Source organism: Neohortaea acidophila, assembly GCF_010093505.1.
Source record: "Neohortaea acidophila strain CBS 113389 unplaced genomic scaffold BDY17scaffold_2, whole genome shotgun sequence".
Classification (NCBI taxonomy): Eukaryota; Fungi; Ascomycota; class Dothideomycetes; order Mycosphaerellales; family Teratosphaeriaceae; genus Neohortaea; species Neohortaea acidophila.
The window spans coordinates 735,181-755,636 of NW_022985511.1; the positions used below are offsets into that span (position 1 = coordinate 735,181).

Sequence of the window (20,456 nt, forward strand, 5' to 3'; positions counted from 1 at the left end):
TTCTTTCTCCATCCAGTCTCGTCCCACGACCGCCGCGGCATGCAACTTGTCGAGCACCGTCAACCATCCCATACGTCTGGACCATGTTGACTTGGAAGAGTATCCATCATAGCATACAGAAGCCGCGGTTAACACGCCATGGCCGAGAAAGCCAAGGGATCTACATCTGCTTCCTACCGCACATCCGCCCTCGCCCTGATGCTCCGAGATATCTGCGACGCGATCGCCGATGCCATCTTCTAAGCGTCTCGATGCGGGAGCAAAGACTCGATGCCTCTACAGATGCACTCTCACATGCCGCATGCCGTCCACTGATTCCACCACGGGCCGACCAACCCTAAACGCCAACCTGCATCTGCGGACGTTTACGTATACACGATACGCGCTTGCCTCCTAGTGCTCGGAAAGCAATCCCGCATCGGACAGCGGCCGTCGGACCTCTTTCCCCCCGGAACATTGATGCAACACCATCGTCGCCCGCTTGTCTACCATGCAGTCGTGCCCTAATTCGGTCTTGACAGGCATCTACGCTCGCAGACTCTAGGCCTCTTGGACGGCACGTTCACATGCAACGGACGAATCAGTTTAGAACAATGCGGAGCAGAGTCGATCAGTCGAGGGATCTCTGCTGTGCTCCTCGGTCGCTAGCCGCGCCGCCGCCGAGTCCAGTTCTCGCCGCGCCCGCATCACCGCTGGTCTGTTGGGGGTTGCGTCCGACGCCGCGACGTTTCATTTTCGCATGCGATGAAGGGAGCCAGGCAGCATGGTGTAGGCCAAAGTGAACTCGATCAAAGTAGGAGACCTTCTATTGTATCCCATCCACGTAGTAGTCGCTCCTAGCGCAGGCCAGTTTTCGGACTTTGCTCCGACGACGCAGCAGCCTTGCATGCCTTTCATAACGCGGGTGGTATTGCTCAACATCGATGCTGAGACGGGACTGGACTAAGTAAGGGTTTCTTTGTGTTCAATCCATGCGTTGGATACATAGGCAAGTAAGCACGGCGGAGACTTCTCCGGCGCCCCGGGCGCCCTCGGTGCGCACTCCGACGCCGCAGCCTTGTTTGCCCGGCCAAGCAAGAGTAGCATGGGCGTGATGCTAGCCAGACGTCAGCAAAGCAGCGACATCACTACTATCTTCGCCAGAGACGCAAGCTCTTTCGGAATCTGCTCCGACGCCGTAGCCTGCTCGTAACAAGCCAAAGGAGCAGAGGCATGACGCCAAGCAGACGTCACCAAACCCGCTTCTTCACCAATATAGGCCATCTTCAGTGGCCAGAAATAACGAGCTCTTTCGGAGTATGCACCGGCACCGCAGCCTTGTGCATCACTCCCTTTCACATGCTGTACTAAAGCCAGTGGTGAAACGGGTTGAATTCAATCACGGTGCTCTACGATACTCTTAGGCCAGCCGCAACTCGGTGCGAGAAGTGTTCAGCCTTTCGGAGCATGCTCCGAGTCCGCGAGATCGCTCACCTTCCTCCACGCAACGGGTGTGACTGCGCGAACAGATGTGCGTCATCTCTGCGCTGTTTGCTGTGCTTCATTCACATGGAAGCAGCACTGCCTGCTCGGAGCCGTTTCCGGCTCCGCAGCATCTTTCGGGGTCCCCTCCGAGTCCGCGAGCTCGCTCTCTACCCCTAATCAACAGGCGCGTCATGTGAAGCAGATGTGAGCAATTGTATTGTCTTCCATCATATGAAGTTGGCGCTGGGCATTCGGAGTCCTGTCCGGCGCCGCCGCGTCGTTGCGTTGGCCTGTCGGAGCATCCTCCGTTCCCGCGTACTCGTTTGCTTCTCGATGCACTGGAGGTAATTTAGTTTGAGCAGACCTAGCCAACTAATAGAACAAAGGGCTGCTCAATCTGTAGTCACCAGTAGCGCAGGCCGTTCGGAGCCGCCTCCGACTCCGCGAGACTCGCTTTCGCATGCATTCGAGCACTGAAATAAAGAGGAGCGAAATGGGCGTGTACAATCTGTAGCTTTCGATAGTCTTCCCCCTCAACATCCTCATCACCACGAGAAGAAATGAGGCTTGGAGGACCCCTACAGCTGCAATCGTCGAGCACACTCCTCCGGCCCGAGCAAAGCCATCACCAACCCAATCTTCGGCCCCGGCAGTTTATAGCACAACCTGTAGCGCAAATACCGCATCAGTGCGGCGGAGAAAGTCTTGTATCTGCGCAGTAGCTCCTCGCTCTGTGTGGGCGGCTCGCTTGTTGCTGTCGCCCCTAGTCTCCTCGTTTGCAAGTCCGGTGGCGGGTTGGCGAGCAGTGCGTCCAGCTCCGCTCGGGGTAATGTGGGCAGGTTTTCTGGGGGGTCTGCGAATTGGATGCTGGCGTTTGCGTGGGTGTACAGGGCGTCGCGGACAGCGTGGGAAAGAACCTCGTCGACTGTTGCGTGGAGAGATTCCATGGTGCGCACAGCTGTGTCGTCCCCTGCGGTCTGCTGGCGAGTGCGGAGGTCCGCAAGAGCGTTCCGCAGCACGTCGTCCAGCATGTCGGGAGTAATGGCTTTAAACCTGCTGGAGTCTTTGCTGTACTCTTCCCGTGCCGGCTGGAGAGATGGATCAAAGTGGAAAAAGTACTTGTTCCGCTCGACGAAGTGAGGTGCGTTGGTGTAGCTGTTGCGGTCTGCGAGGAGCACTTCGGTGCAGTACGCTGCCAAGGCGTCGGGGCTGGCCTGTTTGCCACTGGCGTACACTTCACTGAGAATGTCGGAGTTCACGTGAGGCTGCGGGAATACTCGGCGCACCTCAGCCGCGACCTGATGCACCACCGGTTCGATAGGTCGCAGCGATTTCGTCTCCACCGCCAGCTCGCAGCGGACAGCAACGTGTTGCTTTTGCAGGTACCACAGTTTCTCCGTGCGCACCATTGCGTTGCCACGGGTGAATTTGAGATCAAAGTTCTTGATTAAAGACTCCATGCTCATGCGGTCTGATTGGTTGGGATTGCTCCAGCCGAGCAGGGCTAAGAAGTTGTTGAGGGAATATGGCAAAACACCGTGGGCCTCTCGCATGCTACGGACGTCCAGGTCGAGATCTTGGTTACGCTTCGATAACTTCGCTTGGTTTTTGTCGACAAGAAGGCCGACGTGCGCGAACTGGGGCGGTTCCCATTGAAAGGCGGAATAGATGTCGTAATGCAAAGGTGTGCTGGCCATCCATTCCGAGCCTCGAATCACGTGGGTGATGTTCATGAGATGATCATCGATCACATTCGCGAAGTGATAGGTTGGCGTGCCGTCTGATTTCATCAGTATGCTGTCTGATGCACCATCGCTCGCGCCATCCTCCGAAGCCACCTGAGGGGCTGCGGGCGAGCGCTTCAGTCGTTGAATCTTGCCGTACACTAGATCGGGATATGTGCGCTTGTGCGCATCGGCCGGAGGATGTAGTCGAACGGTGAATGCTTGACCATGATGAGCTTTCTCCTGCGACTGAGCAATGGAAAGCGAGGAGCAATTCTGATGGCATCCAGAGGTGACGTAGGATCCCGATGTGGCAGCACTAGATTGTTGCGTGCAAAAACAACGATACGCTGAGCCGTCCGCCAGCAGCCGCGCAGCATGATCCTGATAGATGGCATTCCGTTCCGATTGCCGATACGGGCCGTACGGGCCTCCAGTACTCGGGCCTTCGTCCCACTCAGTTCCTGCCCACCGAAGGTCCTCGTAAAGCCTGGCCTCTGCATCGTGAACGAGCCGCTTCTGCTTGACAGGTTAGCATGCCGCCGGGATGTCAAAGCGAAGGAGAGCGCCGCACCTGATCGGTATCCTCAATGCGGAGGATAAACTGCCCGCCTGTGCGTTTGGCGAGAAGATAGCTGAACAAGGCCGTCCTCAATCCTCCAATGTGAAGGTAGCCCGTTGGCGACGGGGCGAATCGTGTGCGAGCCGGCGCATCTGGCAGGACTGCCTTTCGCGGTGTCTCACGCGACGAGGTAGTGGAGAAGCGTCTTTGGGTCTTTGGGCGCAGTGTGATGTCGGATTTTCTGGATTGCGCGCATATTGAAAGCGGGCGACGTCCAGCTTTAGCATTCGAGAAGAAGGCGTTCTTGGAAAAGGAGATTGCAGTCCTTTGCGTCTGGCGCGTCCGACATTGAAGGCATACCCATTGTCTTGCAAGAGTCGTATCGCTTCTCAACGACGGAAAGGATTTCATCGAGCCCAATGAGTCCAGCGGGCGATGAGGAGTGGGAAGGCTAGGGCATGCAGGCCCTCGACGCGGGTGAAGTTTGAGTGAACTCCGGTCGAAAACGGTTAGATCGATCGGCCTTACTCAGCAATCGATAAGCAAGGCCCCGAAAAGTCTATTTTTTGCGCCAGTGAGATTTCCAGATGACGCTGGCAGCTTCTGTGCACGGAATCTGCGGATTGCTGATGCGACACCTCTTGAATCCGCGCTCGATTTCAAGGACTCAGCCGTCGGCCACCTCTGTCGTGTTCTTCTAGACATCACTTAGACTCACACTGCCAGTGTGCACCTCGATCCCGCCGAAAACTGTACACAACAAGCATACAAACACCACCATCATGAACGCCGGGGAAGATCTCGACCTCTACTCCATCTTGGAGATTTCCCAGAGCGCGACCAAGTCCGAGATCAAAAAAGCCTACCACAAAGCCGCGCTCACCTCGCATCCCGACAAAGTGCCCAATGAGCAACGAGAGGAGGCAGAAATAAAGTTCAAGGCGGTCTCGCAGGCCTACGAGATCCTGAGCAACGATGACACTCGAGAGATGTACGACCGGCATGGCATGGCCGCGTTTGAGAAGGGCTCCAACGGTTTCCCGGGCGGTGCTGGGCCCGATATCAACGATATCTTGTCGCAGATGTTCGGCGCTGGAGGAGGATTTGAAGGGATGCATGGATCGTTTGGAGGCCCTGGTATGAGGAGACGAGGCAAGGGGAAGCCCGAGCTTCAGCAATACGAAGTGACGCTAGAAGAGCTGTACAAAGGCAAGACGACCAAATTTGCCAGCACGAAGAACGTCATCTGCAGCGCTTGCAGCGGCACGGGCGGCAAAGAGAAGGCGAAAGCAAAGGAGTGCGATACGTGCAAAGGCACGGGCGCCAGCACACGATTACGGAGTGTTGGCCCTGGGCTGGTTACGCAAGAGACGGTGGCATGCAACACCTGCCACGGCCGCGGCAGCTTCTACACCGACAAGGACAAATGCAAGAAGTGCAAGGGCGTGCGAACCGTGAAGCAAAAGAAGATCCTCGAACTCTACATCCCGCGCGGGAGTCGCGAAGGCGAACGAATCGTGCTTCCCGGCGAAGCAGATCAGGATCCCGACGACGACGAGCCGGGCGATATCGTTTTCGAGCTCAAGGAGGTACCACACGACGTCTTCAACCGCGCGGGAGCGGATCTGCAGGCCGATCTCGACATTTCGCTTTCTGAAGCGCTGACGGGATTCAATCGCGTGGTTCTTACCCATCTCGACGGTCGGGGAATCTCACTCAACATCCAACAACCAAAGGGCAAGGTGCTGCGACCGGATCAAGTGTTGATCGTGCGAGGCGAGGGCATGCCGATGAAACGATCGGAAGCGAGAGGCGATCTCTACCTGACTGTCAACATCCAGTTCCCCGAAGATGGATGGCTGGGGAGCGAGGCAGAGGTGGCGAAGGTCCGGGCGGTTCTGCCGAAAGCGCAGCCACAGGGCGCCAAACCTGGCGAGACACCGGAGATGGTCGATGAGGTGCAGTTCGAGACGGTGGACAATCTTGAAGACTTTGGAGCTGGCTCCGGTGATCCTAGGGCTGGAGCGGAGTGGGAGGATGACGAGGAGGGTGCCGAGGCGCAATGTGCGACGCAGTAAGGGATTTCACGAGTTGGCAATTCGTTTTCATGTGGATCGAGCGAAGCATGGCGATGGAGTTTTGGATACTGTACAGCATTATACTTTACGATTCTTCTCAACTTGCGTATGGATATCCTACGAAAATCACGCATCAACTCAACAAACATTATTAGACATCACCCAAAGTTGACCAGCATTGCCGCCGCCATGACATCCAAAACCGCCAGCTGCGAATGGACAGTGGGATACTCAAACGGCCCATTCCACCACGGCCCATACCTGCCCTTCCCATCCGTGTTCTTGTCGAGCTGAGTGTGGAAGTTAATGTACACAAACGCATGAATCATCGCCGCGACTCTCCTCGCTTTCGGCGGGGGACATTGCATCTTGTCAATCACGTGGTAGAGGGTGCACAGCTGCCTCATCAGCACGGCTTTGAAGCCCACGCCATCGCTGTTTTGTTGCGGATCATGTTGGCCTTTCCCGTACGCGTCGGGCTCGGTCAGCACGCCGTTATCTTCGACCCATTGGCTGCGGGTCATGGATTTGTGCGCCATGTGGCAGGCGATGAGTAGATATTCGACCTCGCCGGTGACGGAGTACAGCAAGGCAAGGCTGCTCAGCGTCACGCCGGTATTGTAGGTAAATGTCCAGTCGATAGCTTGCTGCGAATCAAGCTTGATGTGATCAAGAACCACGCCTTCGTGAGAGCGATAGCGGCTGCGCAGGATCCAGCCTAGAGCATGGCGCGCGGCATCGATGCGTGCTTCCGTCAGTGGATCGTCATGCTCGAGCGCAAGACGAAGACCCAGTTCAGCAAACAAAGCGGTACTAATGGCATTAATCGAGTCCTCTCCCGCTTTCGAAGTCCACAAGACCGCGCCCGCCATATCTTTGCCTTGGAAGAAGCGCTGCTGAGGCGCCAGCTGGTACTGCTTGACGTGCCCCCAAACGGCCCTGGCTTGGCTGAGGAACCAGCGGTCTCGTTTGACGCCGTACAGACGCACGCAGCAGATGGCCCACCAGCAAGAGTCGTCGTTGAAGTCGTTGACGAAGCCGTGGGGGCTGTTGATTTGCTCACACCGTCGGAGGCTATCGGCAAGGCTGTCGTAGTATTTCTCATCGCCCAGCCAGCGGTCTTGGTCGGCGATGGCGGTGAAGCCGTTGGCGCATTGCCACCAGCCTATTCCCTCGATAGTTCCGTCTGGTTTTCGATTGGAGAGGTAGACGTCTATTGCTTCGTGGGCGGTGGCCTTGATGTCTGGAACCGGGTTGATTTGAGTGTGTAGCCATGGCGGCGACTCGGGCTGGGAGTCAGCCACGTCACGAACGGCGTCTCGGAACTCGGGCGTCTTGTTGATGAATCTCATGGTTAGGGTGAGGAGTACACATGACCTACGATTTACGGATGCAAAAGACTATAATGCGTGCCAGGCAGCAATATAATCGTTGTAGCTCTGGCATGTACCTGTCGTCGCGGCCATGTCGAACAGCAGTGCCCCGCAACTTCCCCAGAATCTCGACGACGACGCTGATTGGTCAAGCAACGTTTCTGGGGATGGCAGGAACGAGTCAACAGCGACAGCACTCGGTCTCTTCTCCAACAACATCACCCGAATGCTGGCCATAACGAGAGAGCAAGTGAAGTGATGCCCAGGTGCGTCACACAAGTGCGCTCAACATGAGCGATTGGCTTGAGCAGTACTCCGCCGCGCTCGATCAACGAGATGCTCGGGAACAGGTGCACAAGCGATATATAGATGCTTGTAAGACCTGTCCGCATAAAGACCGTGTCCCCCAAACTAACAGTCCTTCCAGACACCAAGCTCGCGGACAAGTCTGCATCTGCAATCAGCAACCGGAGCAACGCAGTGCCGACGTCTCCAATATCTGCCGTCCGCACAAGCACACCAACAGCCAAAGGCAAAGCCGCAACCATAGCAAGCGACAAAACAGATGACCCCCTCTCGACTCTCCGCACAGACCTAGCAGCCACGCAAAAAGCACGTGCAGCCTTGCAGGCCCAAGTTGACGACCTCACCACCTCACTCAAAACTCTCGAGGCCCAGAGCAAGGCCTCAACCACCCAAATCGCCCTCCTAACCCGACAGAAGGTCGATGGGGAGAGGAAGCTACGCGACCGCGACGAAGAAATCCGCGGCAAAAGCAAACTGGTGACCGAAGCGCAGGACGAAATGGTCGCGCTGTCTCTGCAGCTCAACATGGCTGAGCAGACGTCCGAGAAGCTGCAGAAGGATAACAAGGAGTTGTTGGATCGCTGGATGACCTCTAAACGCGAGGAAGCGGATCGAATGAATCGAGACTCGAGTTGGCAGTGAGTTTGCCTTTGCGAATAAATGCTAGTTCATGTGGTTGCGCGTATGCTATGTTTACGCCATGCCGACGCCTGGAGCCGCTACTGAATCGAAACCTCGTCAATACAACCCGCCCATTCGGTCATCGCCATCTCAGCCACTACTTGGCCACAAGACTGCCCGCACGACCCACATCCTGCGCCACCAAGCTCGGCCGTCGATACTCGCTATCCTTCTCATCCCCACTATGCTCCAAAACAGCAAGGCCCGACTTCGGCATGCCTGTCTCAGGATCGACCACACTGCTTCCGCGCCTCGCAGCCTGCACGAGTCCGGGATTCTGCTCGACGAGGATCTTGAAATTCCTCTCCGCCTCCCAGTTGAAGATGCTGTCCGACGCGAAGACGAGATTCATCTCCTCGAGCGTGCGCTGGTTGGTTTCGGGGTAGAAGGCCCAGACGACGATGATGGAGAAGACGTTGACGCCGCCGAAAATGTACAGCGTGGACGGGCCGAGTTTTGCGAAGATGGTGGGCAGCAGTAGTGTGCACCATCCGTTGCCGATCGACCACCCGACTACACCCCATGCGTTGCCCTTTGCCCTGATCTGAAGAGGAAAGATTTCGGCGGGATAGAGCCAGGGGACCGTCAACCACGTCGCACCAAAGATGGCGGTGTAGAGGTAGACGAAAAACGTCGCCGCGCCACCTACGTGCGTCTTGTACGAAGACCCGACAGCGGCGTGGGCAGTGGCATATGCCAGGCCACCGGCGCAGAAGCAGCAGATTCCCATTCCCACGGCGCCCCAGTAGAGGGTCCAGCGGCGGCCGATACGATCCAGGGTGAAGACGCAGACGAGCGTGGCCAGCATGTAGGTGATGTCGTTCAGGCCGCTGACCCATTGGCGATCGGCGGCGCTGATGCCGGCTAGGGTGAAGATAGTTGGGCCATAGATGGTGATGCCTGCGATGCCGATCTGGTGCGGGTGTTAGCTGTGCTGGACGATATTCCGACGGAGAGCGAGGCGTCATTACCCATTCCTGCAAAATCTGCAGCCAAATGACCAATTGGATGCGGCGCGCGGTATGCAGCTTCCCCTGCTTGATGCCAAAGAACATGGAGAAGTAGCTCGAGTTCTGCGAATTCTCCCTCTCGACCTGCACGATATTCCTGATGTCTTGGAACTCCGCCTCGGCAATTCCGTTCTCCTCCCCGCGCAGACGGCCAAGGATGAAGCGCGCCTCCTTCTCGCGCCCGGCCTTGACGAGCCAACGCGGCGACTCGGGCATGTACCAGACGACGCAGAAGAGGGCGATGAGCGGCACGATTTGGAAGGCGATGGGGAAGCGCCAAATGAAGCTCGACAGCTTCTGGCTGTAGAAGGAGGTGCCGTACTCGAGCCAGTAGGCGACGACGACGCCGAAGATGTTGAGGGTGAATTCGATGGAAACGAAGGCGCCGCGTGAGGTGTGTGAGGCAGTCTCTGTCGCCCAGACGGGGGTGATGGCCTGGGTGGGTGGGTGTTAGCGAGGGATCGTCTGATGGGGGTACGGAGAGCGTGGCGTACGTTGAGAATGCCTGTTCCGATGCCGTTGAAGACGCGCGCGCAGAACATCCAGTTGGCGTCTTGAGCACTGCATTGCAGAGCTGCACCGACCATGGCCCACGCGGCGGCGAAGCCGATGGTGAAGATACGGCCGTACTTGTCTCCGAGCGAACCTCCCCAGAGGGCACCGACAAGCGTGCCAGGGAGGTAGTAGACGGCAATCTGTCACAGCGTCATGGTCAGTCAACATGTTCCGGGTGAGTCCTTGTTCTTGTGTGGGTTCGACTCACGATTCCGCCCTGCAGAAGAGGCTTGGTCACTTGGACGATGCCGGTCGCGTCGTCGAAGTACCCGAAGCCCATGGTGGTGGCATAGTTTCGATTGCCATTCACGCCGCCCATCACACCTTCGATGATGTCAGTCGACATCCGGACGTCGACTCGTTGCGTGCAGCGACATACCTTGATCATATCCTGTTGCAAAGCGTCAGTCAAGGGCCATTCACATCACGCTCCTCCGTCCTCGAGGGATCCACCTACCAAAGAAGAAAATACTAAGACCAGCGACCAAGTTGACCGCAATCAACAGGCTTCGTCCCGACAGACGATGGGCTACGCCTCGTTCCTGGAAGTACGTGGGAGTTTGGATGACCATGATTGCTGATGTCCAGCCGAGTCTCGAGTCAAAACGCAAAGACGGATGGAATGGAAATGGTTGGAACGGGGTCGTGTGCCCATGATATATGTTTCCACCGTAGTACAGCGACCGGTGCGCATTGATCTGCGCCTCGAGCACGATTTGGATGGCCAATCTCTCGGGGATTGAAAAATTGCTCCCCGATCTTCGGGTTCCTTTCGGAAAGTGACGGCCTTTCAGCGGAAGTCATTACCGCTTTCTGGGGGAGGCGGGGTTTGCGGAGAAAGAGGGAGAGAGAGCATGGGCGCAACGTGGGATTCCATGACCCCAAGTTGCCGATCCATGCCGTAATGGCGCCGCGAGAGCTTGATTTTATGCGCTGGGGCGAGCGACTTAGCCCTCGATCGAGGGGCGCCTAAGGCTGGGTTGGAGCGCTCCGACTTCCCCGAGATGTTCCAGGCTCTTCTCATCATCATCATCACACGACGTCCGGCAGGCATCTACACCCCTTGCCCAACACACCTCCTCACAAACGCCAATGTCTCCGCCGGCCGACTCAGAAACGGTGCATGATCAGCCTTCACCCGCTCCACATTCTTCCATTTCCCCCCCTCATGGCTAGACATGGCTTCCTGATATTCTACCGGAATAGCGATGTCCACCTCGCAAAGCAAGTAGTTGCTCTCCACCTCCCGCCACGCCGCATAGTCGACGGTCGCATGGTACACGTCCTCGCTGTGGTTTCGCTTACACATCGCCCACGCCGCCTCCTTCTGCTCCGCGCTGCACGCGTTGTAGAACACCTCGCGCGGATCCCACGTCTCGTCGTTGCGCGGGAACATGTACACCCCGGTGCCCGGCTCGCCGGTGGTGTCGATCCAGGGCGCGTGCGCGCCGCCTTTCGCGCTCCAACATGAGCCGCCGACCGTGGCGACGAAGGCAGCCAAGTAGATTAGGGAGACGACGCCCTTGCCGTTGCTTTGGTCTTTGGGCAGGTAGCCCTCGCACGCTGCGGTGCCTATGACGCCGCCGAGGGAGTGCATGATTAGAGCTACGTTGCGATTCTGGTCGATGTAAGACTGGATGGCTTTCTGTATTACGGCGACGTCCTGCGACATGCCGCGTAGAGGTTTGGGGGAGTCGCAGGAGGGCATGTCGCAGACGGTCACCTGGTGGCCGGCCGAGGATAGATCGTCGACAATTGGTCGGTAGTGCTCGGCCACGTGCCTAGGATCGATCTCGTAGGTTAGCAGGCCGTCGGGGGCAGCTGGGGTGACTAGAGGCGGAGGGTCTTCATTACCAGGCTCCTGGGACGATGACGACGGCGAGTTTGTCGGTAGCCATTGCTGTCGATACTTAGATGAATTGTTGAATCGTTGAGAACCAATTGAAATCGGTCGTAAAGGGATCGCAGGGGCGATCTCTTTTATAATAAGACCGTCGGGGCGGCCTCTTGACGCCCCGCATCCAGATTTTACGCGTCCTCCACGGCTGAGAGAGCGTCAGCAAATAGCGTACCGACATAACTTACAGCGATCGTGCGAAAACGTGTCCCCTGCCTTCTCGCGGCATGCAATCCATCGGTGTGGATGGATGAACACCCTCTCCCAGAACACCGAGCCACGCGAGCAGGTCCCGTCAGACTCGCCCCGCGCCTCGATGGCTCGAAGCAACGGGGAAGATGCCGACGAACCCCAGACGAAACGCAGACGGCTATCTTCCAGCAATAGCATCCCAATCAAGACGACCAATACACGGAGAAAGACGGCATGCCAGGCTTGCCGACTGCGCAAGATTAAATGCGATGCCGTGCGGCCGACGTGTGGAATCTGCAAGGCGAGCGACGCCATGTGCAAATACACCGACCCGCTCCCTGAGAAGTTAACGTACGGTTCTCTGTCGATGTAGGGATGCACGTGCTGATTGATTAGGATTGACTCTGCTACGGATCTGTTGTCCAACAAACTTGATAGGCTTCAAGACGACATTGAGAAGCTGCGGACGCTTGTCCACCAGGGTGGCGGCTCATCAAGTAGCTACTCATCCCTGTGTTGTCTAGACGTCCACGAAACTAATCGAATAGTCTTTAATGATTTCCAGGCCCCGACCGAAGACGACCGAACATCACAAGCGAATCTCACCCGCCAGTCCAGCGCAATCTACACCGCCGAGCCCTCAAAGGACTTCTTGCCTATCCCGGCCGCACGAACTACAGCCGACACGGTGCTCACCTGGCCCGTCTATGAGGGAAAGTACCAACAGAGCGCCCTCATTTGCGTCCTCTTTGAACCGCTGAAAGCTCGCTCGTCTGGAGCCTTCCCATCCGAATGTGACTCCTTCACCGTCCCCGGTGGCCTGATCCCACCCGTCGAAGAGTCCATCCCGCATCTCGTCGATCGGTTCCTAGAGAACGTGCACACCAAAAACCCAGTCTGCGACGTCGAGGAACTCGTGCGGCAATCGCGGCTCATCGCAGTCAACGGACTCAGCTGGGACGCGTGGTCATGCTTGGTGCTCCTCGCCTGCGCCCTCGGCACCATCGCCAAACCTTTTGACGCGGCGGTCAATGTCGTTCCTCGTGCGTCTGGAGACATGGCGGCGGAGACGTCCTGGATTGCCGATGCTCCTACTACTCCGCGCGAGTTGCAGCAGGCCGAGTCATGTTTCGTCCTGGCTTGTCGGAGGATGGGCACGTTGAAGCACTCCATTCTCGGCTCGCAGTGCTATTTCTTCGCCGGAGGTGAGCATATCGTTCCTTTGCACGTCCTGGCATTCGGTTAATCACCCTCTCCAGTCTACCTAATGTACACCATGCGCCCCCTCCTCTCCTGGCAGTACTTCACCCAATCCTCCATCCTCTACCAACTGCACATGAAAAGCACACACGGCCTCGTCACCGACATCTCCGCCCTCGGCCAGATCCCCGTGCAGCACGACGACGACCTACCGAACCACAAGCCGCGCCGGCTGGAGGAGAGCATGTATTGGTCGTGCTTCAAGAGCGAGAGCGAGTTCCGCGTCGAGCTGCCGCTGCCGCAGAGCGAACTGGCTACTTACTACCATCCGCAGATGTTTCCTTCGCCGCCTTCGCCGGCGGATGTTGAGAAAGCGGGGCAGTCGAACGAGGAGCAGACGGGACTTGCTGCGGTGAATGACTTGGATCAGGCTGAGGCGGTGTCTTTGAGGCAGCATGCAAAACAGCTCTGCAATGAGGAGGAGAGCTGGTACTACTACTTGACCGAGATTGCCCTTCGACGCATCGGCAATCGCATCATCAACACCTTCTTCCGTCAGGATCCCACAGCGTGGCTAGACATCAAGCCATGGCTATCCATCGCGCTGGAGTTCGACGTAAGTCTATGCCCACCATCAACCCGTCCATGCACTCCCAGACTGACACCTCGCCCACACAGACCCAAGTCTCCGCCTGGTCCGCCCATCTGCCCGCCGCAATGCAACACTGGGAAACCAACTACACCATCCGCGCGCCCACCCACACCTCCCTCCCGGATGGCAGCGGCAACCACGTTTCACGCGAACTGAGCTGGGCAACAGACAATCGCCTGCTAGAAATGCGCTCCTGGCTCTACCAGCCCTTCTTGTACTACTTCATCCACAACTCCACCTTACCCAAATACCCTCCCCATGGCCGCCATGAATCAACATCCCCCCTCTCCCCAACAGCAACAACAACATCGCGCCAATCCCCCACCATCACAGCCAACACAACCACAACCACGCCCCCCACCCTCGAGACCTTCCTCCACACCACCCCACACCTGCAAACAGAGACCCACCTCTCCACGCCCGACATAACAAGCCTCTACCACTTCATCACCTCAGGCATAGACTGCAACCTGAAAATCCTCGACGTGCGCTCCCTGCGCCACCGCCACCACGGCCTGTGGTACGACATGCGCAGTCTGATGTGCGCGTCGCTGATTCTGCTCGCGGTCGTGCGGAGTGGGCATGAGGCGTGGATTCCGGGGGGTGTGGAGGTGCTTTGGGGCGGGGGTGTTGGGGATGGGGACGGGATTCAGGGGCGGATAGGACATATTATCGATGAGTTTGGCTTTTGGGCGGAGGAGAGTCCGGATATGGTGAGGCATGCGGAGGTGCTGAGGGAGGTGACGGGGATGGTGAGGGCGGGGTGGAGGAATATGAGGGCGAATGGGGAAGGGGCGATGGGTTGATGAGACGGGGTTTGTCGTATATAATTCCCTCTCTTAGTCCGATGCCCCAAAGGGAGTGAACTTGGCCGTCCGACTCCCAGCGAGAAACATCGGCACTTGCTGCGCAATACTCTCCGCCTTTTGTTTCAACTCCGCCCCAACCTCCTGCGCAACCTTAATCTCCTCCGCAGTCCGGATCTGCAACTCCACCACTCCACCAGTCACATCATACTTCACCACCGTCGGAGCCCATGCCCTCCACTCCCACAGGATGCGCGGCGTCTCTCGCAAAGCCAAGTCCTGCGAAGTATCGGAGCGATTGAACTGGCGCAGAGTCGAGAGGAAAAGGCGTAGCCAGCGCTTGCAATAGACAATGTCCCGCTTGCGCACGAGGTCCGCGTGCTCCCACTCCCTCCGCAGCGTCTCGAGGGATTTCCCCGTGCTGTTGTCCCCCTTCACCGCGCGCTCGAGGACACGCAACGCCCTGCGCGCAGCCGCTTGATTGGCCAGTGACAATTCCCGCCCCTCCAGCATCTTCGCATATATCTCCCGCGGCCAGGCGCGGTCTTGCAGGTTCTTGATGAGGTGGTTGTACATGCCCATGGTGGGCTGGACGAAGTACGGCGCGCCGGTCATGGATTCCCACAGGGTGAGCGCGGTTGATCGAGGGAGCTGCCCCGTTCTACTGCCGTCCGTTTGGGCTTTCACTCCGGTACGCGTCGACATTGATGCAAGGACGAAGGTCCATTCGAAGAGTTGCTCCCACACATTCAGATCGATGGAGAGGTTGTAGCGTTGAGCCATGTCGCCAACAACGCGGAGAGCGGCCGGCACGTCGTTGTTGATGCCGAAAGCGTAGGCGAGCGCGAACAACGTTTTCGAGTTCGGAGCCAGTGGGGAATCTTCGTTGAGAGGTTTCGTGGGCGTGGCCGCGGGTTTACTGGCTTGCAGAGAATCGACATCAACATCCCAGATACGACGCAAGATCGCTTTGACCGTGGCCATATCGCCCTCTCTTGCAGTGGCGATGATGACATTGCGGAAGCTCTCTTCGTCCGCAATGGCGCCATCTTTCAGCATACTGCTGAACATGCGAGTGACGTGCTCCTTGATTCCTCCTTCGCCGACCCTGTAAGTCGCAAACATCGGTGGGGGAGATGAGCGTTGCCGTGCAAGTTGGGAGAACGGAGTGATGCGGTCGCTCCGGCGGGATGATGTTCGATGCAGGCCATGCCAGGCGTGCGCGCCCATGAGAGCGTTGTAGCAGGCAGTGTCTGGAGTGACGCCGTCTTCGAGCAGATCCCTCCAAATTCTGTCCGCCGAGAAGGGCCGCCCTAGGTCTCGTGCGCTTTGGAGAAGCATGCGATACTCCGGCAATCCGACCGCCGCCCCAGCCCTGCGCCGGATGGCAAGCATGTCTTTCAGGACGTTCGAATGTTGCCGCACAATATGCTGAATGGGCGTGAGACCGAGCTGCTTGGCCACGGCATCGCTGAGGTCCATATGTGTAGATGTCAAGGGCAGCGTGAAGTTGGAAGGCTGCAGCACGCGGATGCATTCGAGAAAGGTGGTACGCGGCAGGCTTTGAACGAATTCCAGGTCGTTTTCTTTCTGCGCCGCGTAAAGACAGCGCGCCACCATGTCGGGTTCGTTGGCAGCAAGCGCTTGCGGAAGAGCGGAGGCGTAATCGATGTCGAGGAGAGCTCTGTCTCCAGGTACAAATCTTCTCTTGCTTGATGTAGCTGCTCTTGCTTGAGTGTCTTGTCGGCTGATCTCTTCTGTCTGTACCAGCCTTTCCGACACCACATTGCTCCCGTCTTCAACTGCCGATATCACCCGCTCTTCCGTCGTCGTCGTCGTGTTGCTCTGCGCAGGAGTGGAGGCTTCATTCGAGCGCAACTCCCACGACCTCCGCATCTGCGACAACGGACTCGACAATCCCGCTTCCTCTTCCAATCTCAACTCATCGCTCCGATCCTCCCGTCGCGGAAAAGCCAGTCCATCGCCCGTAAGACTGGCATCGCTATACCCTCTCCATTGACCAACGGCAACGCGCCCAGCCTCACACTGCGGACACATCCACCCCCCTCTTTTCCGCTTTGCAGACTTCCATACCGACTGCACCACTTGGTGGGCTTCTCGAGGCCCCACACGGGCCAATAGCGAGGTCATTGGCACCACATGTCGAGCCAGCAAAAGGACGGCGCAAATGTTTCGTCACAAACCTGACGTCGGGCAAAGAGAGAAGAAGGTAGCAGTCTTTGTGCCAAAAGTCGTAGTCGGGAGACTCAATCTGACGCCTGCGCCAAGAGCTCCAATTTCTGAGGGCGGTCAAACCTCACCTTCTCGCAACTGCCCGGGAAAGGAAATGCGCATACGCCATGGCTGATTCCGCCGAAGAGACCGGCGCCAATCCCGTCAACGAGCCCTTGGATCTCGTCCGGCTGTCGCTGAACGAAGTCGTGTTTGTGAAGCTGCGCGGAGACCGCGAGTTGCAGGGAAGGCTACACGTGCGTATTCCACCTTAGATTGACCGCGCGAGGCGAGTCCAAAGCTGATGGCACTCCACAGGCATACGACAGCCATTGCAACCTCGTGCTCGGCGAAGTGGAAGAGACGATTTACGTGGTGGATGACGAGGAGGATGAACAGGAGGAGAAAGTCAGGACGGTGAAGAAGCAGAGCGAAATGTTGTTTGTGAGAGGTAAGGCGATTCCATACTTGTCGCGTGCGCGCTGGCGGTCGTTGTGGAGGTGTGTGTGCTGACGGAGGTGAACGACAGGGGACTCGGTGGTTTTAATCTCGCCTCAGCAATGACACTGCAAGGAGACAGGATTGTGCGGGGGTGATATCACAAAGGCGTGCTCTTCAGAGATCGGGAAGAGGCCCAAGCAGCTGATACCATTGGCGGTAGAGCAGCAGCGCAAGCAGCAGCAAGTCCTGTAGCTTGTGAAAAGGCTCCACGTGGAAGATTGGGATATGCGGACGGGGAAAAGATCAATGGCCGACCGCGAGACCAGTCTTCCAGAGGCTCCCAACCGCAATCATACAATCCAACCAGAGATATCAGCGAAAGGCACGCCATTAGAGCATTCATAAACCATTGACGCTATCAAACATTCAACATTTCAAAGTCGCATCAAGACATTCCCATACCTCCCAATCACACCACCTCCCACTGACAAACAAACCCATACCCCATTCCCACCCTCCCCTTCATCCCCTTATACCCCGCCACCCCAACGCCCCTCCCATCCCTCCCATCCATCGACGTCACCGCCATAATCCGCGCCTTCTGCCCCGGACTCCCCAAATCCCTCACAGGCACATCACACCACCACACATCTCCATTCGTCTCAAAGGGGATATTATTCCTCTGCTTGCCCGCACTGTCACTCTCCAGCCCCTCCAAGTGCAAAATGTACACATAGTAGGGCCCCTTGCCGCAGCGCACGGGATCCCAATGCGGACAGATTTTCTGGAAAGAGAAGCGCACCGACCCACCGGTACGAGCGCCCGCAGTAGCGAGATCGATCTTGCCAGCCTCAGGTCTGAACGTGGTGCGATCCAACCCTTCTGAGGTGATGTAGCCGTCGAAGAAGTACGCGCCGCACCCATTCTTGTTGCCGGTGATGTACTCCTCCCACGAAACGGTGCGGCCATCATTGCGAAGCTGCTGCCCGCTCGCGGAGGGGAAGTGGTCGCGGCCGAAATCGTCGTTGGACTGTGTGAAGCGCTCGGGGGCGAAGCGCTTCTTGTACGGCTCGCCGGGGTTGCCGATGACGCCGGCGCCCCAGCAGGAATCGATGAGCTTCCAATGCCCGCCATCGATTTTGACGGCATTCCAGGCGTGATTGCCGTTGAAGGGCGGGATGGGAGCTCCAGCGGGCAGCTCGACGATGCCGTAGCCTTTGCCGTGCCCGGTGATGACGTAAGATTCTAGCCCGGCTTTGACGGCGAGGGCGGTGAAGAGGCCTGCGTAGCCTTCGCAGACGGCGAGCCCGGATTGCAGCGTTGACTGCGGGGTGGAGGGTTTGACGCAGTTGTTGAAGAAGGCGTCGACGTCGTAGGCGACGTTGTGGTGTAGCCAGGTGAAGATTGCGCGTGCTTTGTCTGTTGCGGAGGAAAAGGGGGCGGTGAGGTTTTGCGCGAGTTGGGTCACGTCTTGAGAGGGGAGGGTCTCGCGGGGAAATTTGGCGGCGTGGTTGTCGGGGGCGGAGTAATCGCGGCATAGGAGACAGGAAGCGAATGAGGTAGAGTTGGGGAGTGTGTGGATTCCGTCGAGTTTTGGTTTGGATGCTTTGAGGGCGGCAAGGTCGGGTTTGGAAGTCGTGGGGATGGGAGGCGGAGTATGATTGCCGTTCATCTGGACTCCATCTGTGGCAGAAGCCGGAGAAGGATCCTCCACTGGCGTGACCGGGTTGCCGAACCCCATAGCCAACACAGATTTCTTCGCAGGTGGAGGGACAATCGCCCTCTTTCCAGGAGGCGGCGTGGAGGAAGGAACAGTGCCACTCTGCTCAGGTTGCAACAAGCCCTGCGGCCTCGACGGCAACGAAGGCTTCCGCGCATCAGGCCTCGACGGCAACTGCGGCACAGTAGGCGAGGACTTGGTAGGATTAAGCTGCCGCTTGTACGCCGTGTTGGGCCTGTTGTACTTGTCGTACTCCGCTTCCTTGTCGGCCTGGGTCTTCTTAGGCGGCAAAGGAGGCAGCGAAGCGGGATCGTAGGCAGGCGCCTTCATCCGATCCGAGGTCGTCGAAACATTCGACCGCGCCGTAGCCACCGAAGCCGTAGATTCGTTCGAGCCTCGCCGGGCCAAGCTGTACTCTGATGGTCTCCTGCTGTACGATGAAGGCGTTTCAGAAGGCCGGCGGGACGGCAAAGCAGGCGACTCCGAGGGCCGTCGGGGAGGCAAAGCAGGACTCTGCGTCGACGTCCTCGGCGGTAGATTCGGCCTGGAAGGAACTCCAGACATGCCGTTTGGCCGAGCAGCTTCAGGGAGCTTATTCCCTGCCGCATTAGGCGTCACCGGCGCGTGGTCCTCGAGTGGTGGGAGATTAGACGATTGCGTTCGCGCGGGAAGAGCAGGCCGGTCAGGGCGCGCACCCGGCCTTGCGGGTGTTGGCGGCGGCGGGGGTCGCGGCCTTGAAGTTGGAGCAGGCGGGGAGCCGTTCGTTGCGTGCTCGTACGAAGGCGGTGTCTGCAGGCCGACCTGGTTCAATTTCAAGGCCGCGATCCTTTGCGCAATCGATTGCGGGGCGTCCGCCATTATGGAGAATTGGAGTCGCTGCTGCGAGGTTTTAGGCCGTTGACATATACAAATACATAGGGATGTAGAAGGGGATGGAATGCGTCGAGCGCGCGGAATCGTTGATGGGAGGTGTCAGTTCTAAAAGTGTTGCGGGACTTTTGCACAGCCTCGCCACGCACACGTGATCGACCAGTAAAGCGGTTATGAACAAAGGCCACCTACTCAGCCTCTCCCTCGCACAACTGAACTCAGTGAAACAAATCATCAAAAATGGAAGAGACAACAGTATCACCGAGACTTGCTACGAGACAGTACAACGCACGCAGAAACTCGCAAACCAGAAGCAACCAGAAGTATCAAAAGAAAGAGCCTCCATATCCCACTCCACTCCCCTCAATCACCCCCTCCCCATCATATCCCATCGCATCGCATTTTAGCCCACTCTCCATGCACCCGCTCCCTTCCCCTTCCGTCCGCATAGCCCGAAAAGCACAACTTTTGGCCCACTCTCGCTTCAAGTCAAAGGACCTCATCCATCCCTCCCAAGCGACCAGCAAGGCGCACCATTCATCAACCAGCCGACTCATTCCGTCTTTTTTTTCGTCCGAAACGATTACCCTTTTTCCATTCCACTTTATGCCGCTCCGCTCAGAACAACGACAGTAGATAGCGGGGCACAGTCCCCCTCCTCCGTATCGCATGGAAGAATCAGTAAAGCAGAGC

At 57.6% G+C, this 20,456-nt stretch overlaps 10 protein-coding genes across 10 annotated transcripts; 4 read left to right on the forward strand and 6 right to left on the reverse strand.

Annotated features, from left to right (window-relative positions):
• Positions 1-2,042: 2,042 nt before the first annotated feature.
• Positions 2,043-4,161, reverse strand: BDY17DRAFT_246325 (uncharacterized protein; the record flags this gene model as incomplete). Its single annotated transcript, XM_033730715.1, has 4 exons — positions 2,043-2,195; positions 2,382-2,678; positions 2,724-3,710; positions 3,763-4,161. 4 exons carry the CDS (start codon positions 4,159-4,161, stop codon positions 2,043-2,045), a joined length of 1,836 nt encoding a protein of 611 aa, XP_033592821.1.
• Positions 4,162-4,345: 184 nt separating this feature from the next.
• Positions 4,346-5,907, forward strand: BDY17DRAFT_73768 (uncharacterized protein). Its single transcript, XM_033738668.1, has one exon. The coding sequence runs from the start codon at positions 4,533-4,535 to the stop codon at positions 5,826-5,828; it is 1,296 nt and encodes a 431-aa protein (XP_033592822.1). The 5' UTR covers positions 4,346-4,532; the 3' UTR covers positions 5,829-5,907.
• A 79-nt stretch (positions 5,908-5,986) lies between these two features.
• On the reverse strand, positions 5,987-7,180 carry BDY17DRAFT_307776 (glycosyl hydrolase family 76-domain-containing protein; the record flags this gene model as incomplete). Its single annotated transcript, XM_033735140.1, has 1 exon — positions 5,987-7,180. One exon carries the CDS (start codon positions 7,178-7,180, stop codon positions 5,987-5,989), a length of 1,194 nt encoding a protein of 397 aa, XP_033592823.1.
• A 311-nt stretch (positions 7,181-7,491) lies between these two features.
• Positions 7,492-8,149, forward strand: BDY17DRAFT_245080 (autophagy-related protein 16; the record flags this gene model as incomplete). The annotated part of the gene is made up of 2 exons (XM_033730601.1): positions 7,492-7,576; positions 7,629-8,149. 2 exons carry the CDS (start codon positions 7,492-7,494, stop codon positions 8,147-8,149), a joined length of 606 nt encoding a protein of 201 aa, XP_033592824.1.
• Positions 8,150-8,285: 136 nt separating this feature from the next.
• BDY17DRAFT_307777 (general substrate transporter) lies at positions 8,286-10,325 on the reverse strand (the record flags this gene model as incomplete). The annotated part of the gene is made up of 6 exons (XM_033735141.1): positions 8,286-9,101; positions 9,160-9,633; positions 9,693-9,893; positions 9,962-10,077; positions 10,133-10,144; positions 10,211-10,325. 6 exons carry the CDS (start codon positions 10,323-10,325, stop codon positions 8,286-8,288), a joined length of 1,734 nt encoding a protein of 577 aa, XP_033592825.1.
• A 241-nt stretch (positions 10,326-10,566) lies between these two features.
• Positions 10,567-11,730, reverse strand: BDY17DRAFT_73906 (Alpha/beta hydrolase fold-1). The gene is made up of 2 exons (XM_033738670.1): positions 11,608-11,730; positions 10,567-11,534 (listed from the first exon to the last, which is right to left on the reverse strand). Exons 1-2 carry the CDS (start codon positions 11,649-11,651, stop codon positions 10,808-10,810), a joined length of 771 nt encoding a protein of 256 aa, XP_033592826.1. The 5' UTR covers positions 11,652-11,730; the 3' UTR covers positions 10,567-10,807.
• A 236-nt stretch (positions 11,731-11,966) lies between these two features.
• Positions 11,967-14,500, forward strand: BDY17DRAFT_321070 (uncharacterized protein; the record flags this gene model as incomplete). The annotated part of the gene is made up of 5 exons (XM_033736549.1): positions 11,967-12,193; positions 12,239-12,339; positions 12,391-13,047; positions 13,102-13,658; positions 13,721-14,500. 5 exons carry the CDS (start codon positions 11,967-11,969, stop codon positions 14,498-14,500), a joined length of 2,322 nt encoding a protein of 773 aa, XP_033592827.1.
• Positions 14,501-14,533: 33 nt separating this feature from the next.
• On the reverse strand, positions 14,534-16,120 carry BDY17DRAFT_321071 (mitochondrial ATPase expression-domain-containing protein; the record flags this gene model as incomplete). The annotated part of the gene is made up of 1 exon (XM_033736550.1): positions 14,534-16,120. The coding sequence occupies one exon, from the start codon at positions 16,118-16,120 to the stop codon at positions 14,534-14,536; it is 1,587 nt and encodes a 528-aa protein (XP_033592828.1).
• Positions 16,121-16,752: 632 nt separating this feature from the next.
• On the forward strand, positions 16,753-17,693 carry BDY17DRAFT_291148 (uncharacterized protein). The gene is made up of 3 exons (XM_033732623.1): positions 16,753-16,989; positions 17,051-17,183; positions 17,262-17,693. Exons 1-3 carry the CDS (start codon positions 16,861-16,863, stop codon positions 17,294-17,296), a joined length of 297 nt encoding a protein of 98 aa, XP_033592829.1. The 5' UTR covers positions 16,753-16,860; the 3' UTR covers positions 17,297-17,693.
• On the reverse strand, positions 17,643-19,223 carry BDY17DRAFT_307781 (uncharacterized protein; the record flags this gene model as incomplete). Its single annotated transcript, XM_033735142.1, has 1 exon — positions 17,643-19,223. The coding sequence occupies one exon, from the start codon at positions 19,221-19,223 to the stop codon at positions 17,643-17,645; it is 1,581 nt and encodes a 526-aa protein (XP_033592830.1).
• Between the last annotated feature and the right edge of the window lie 1,233 nt (positions 19,224-20,456).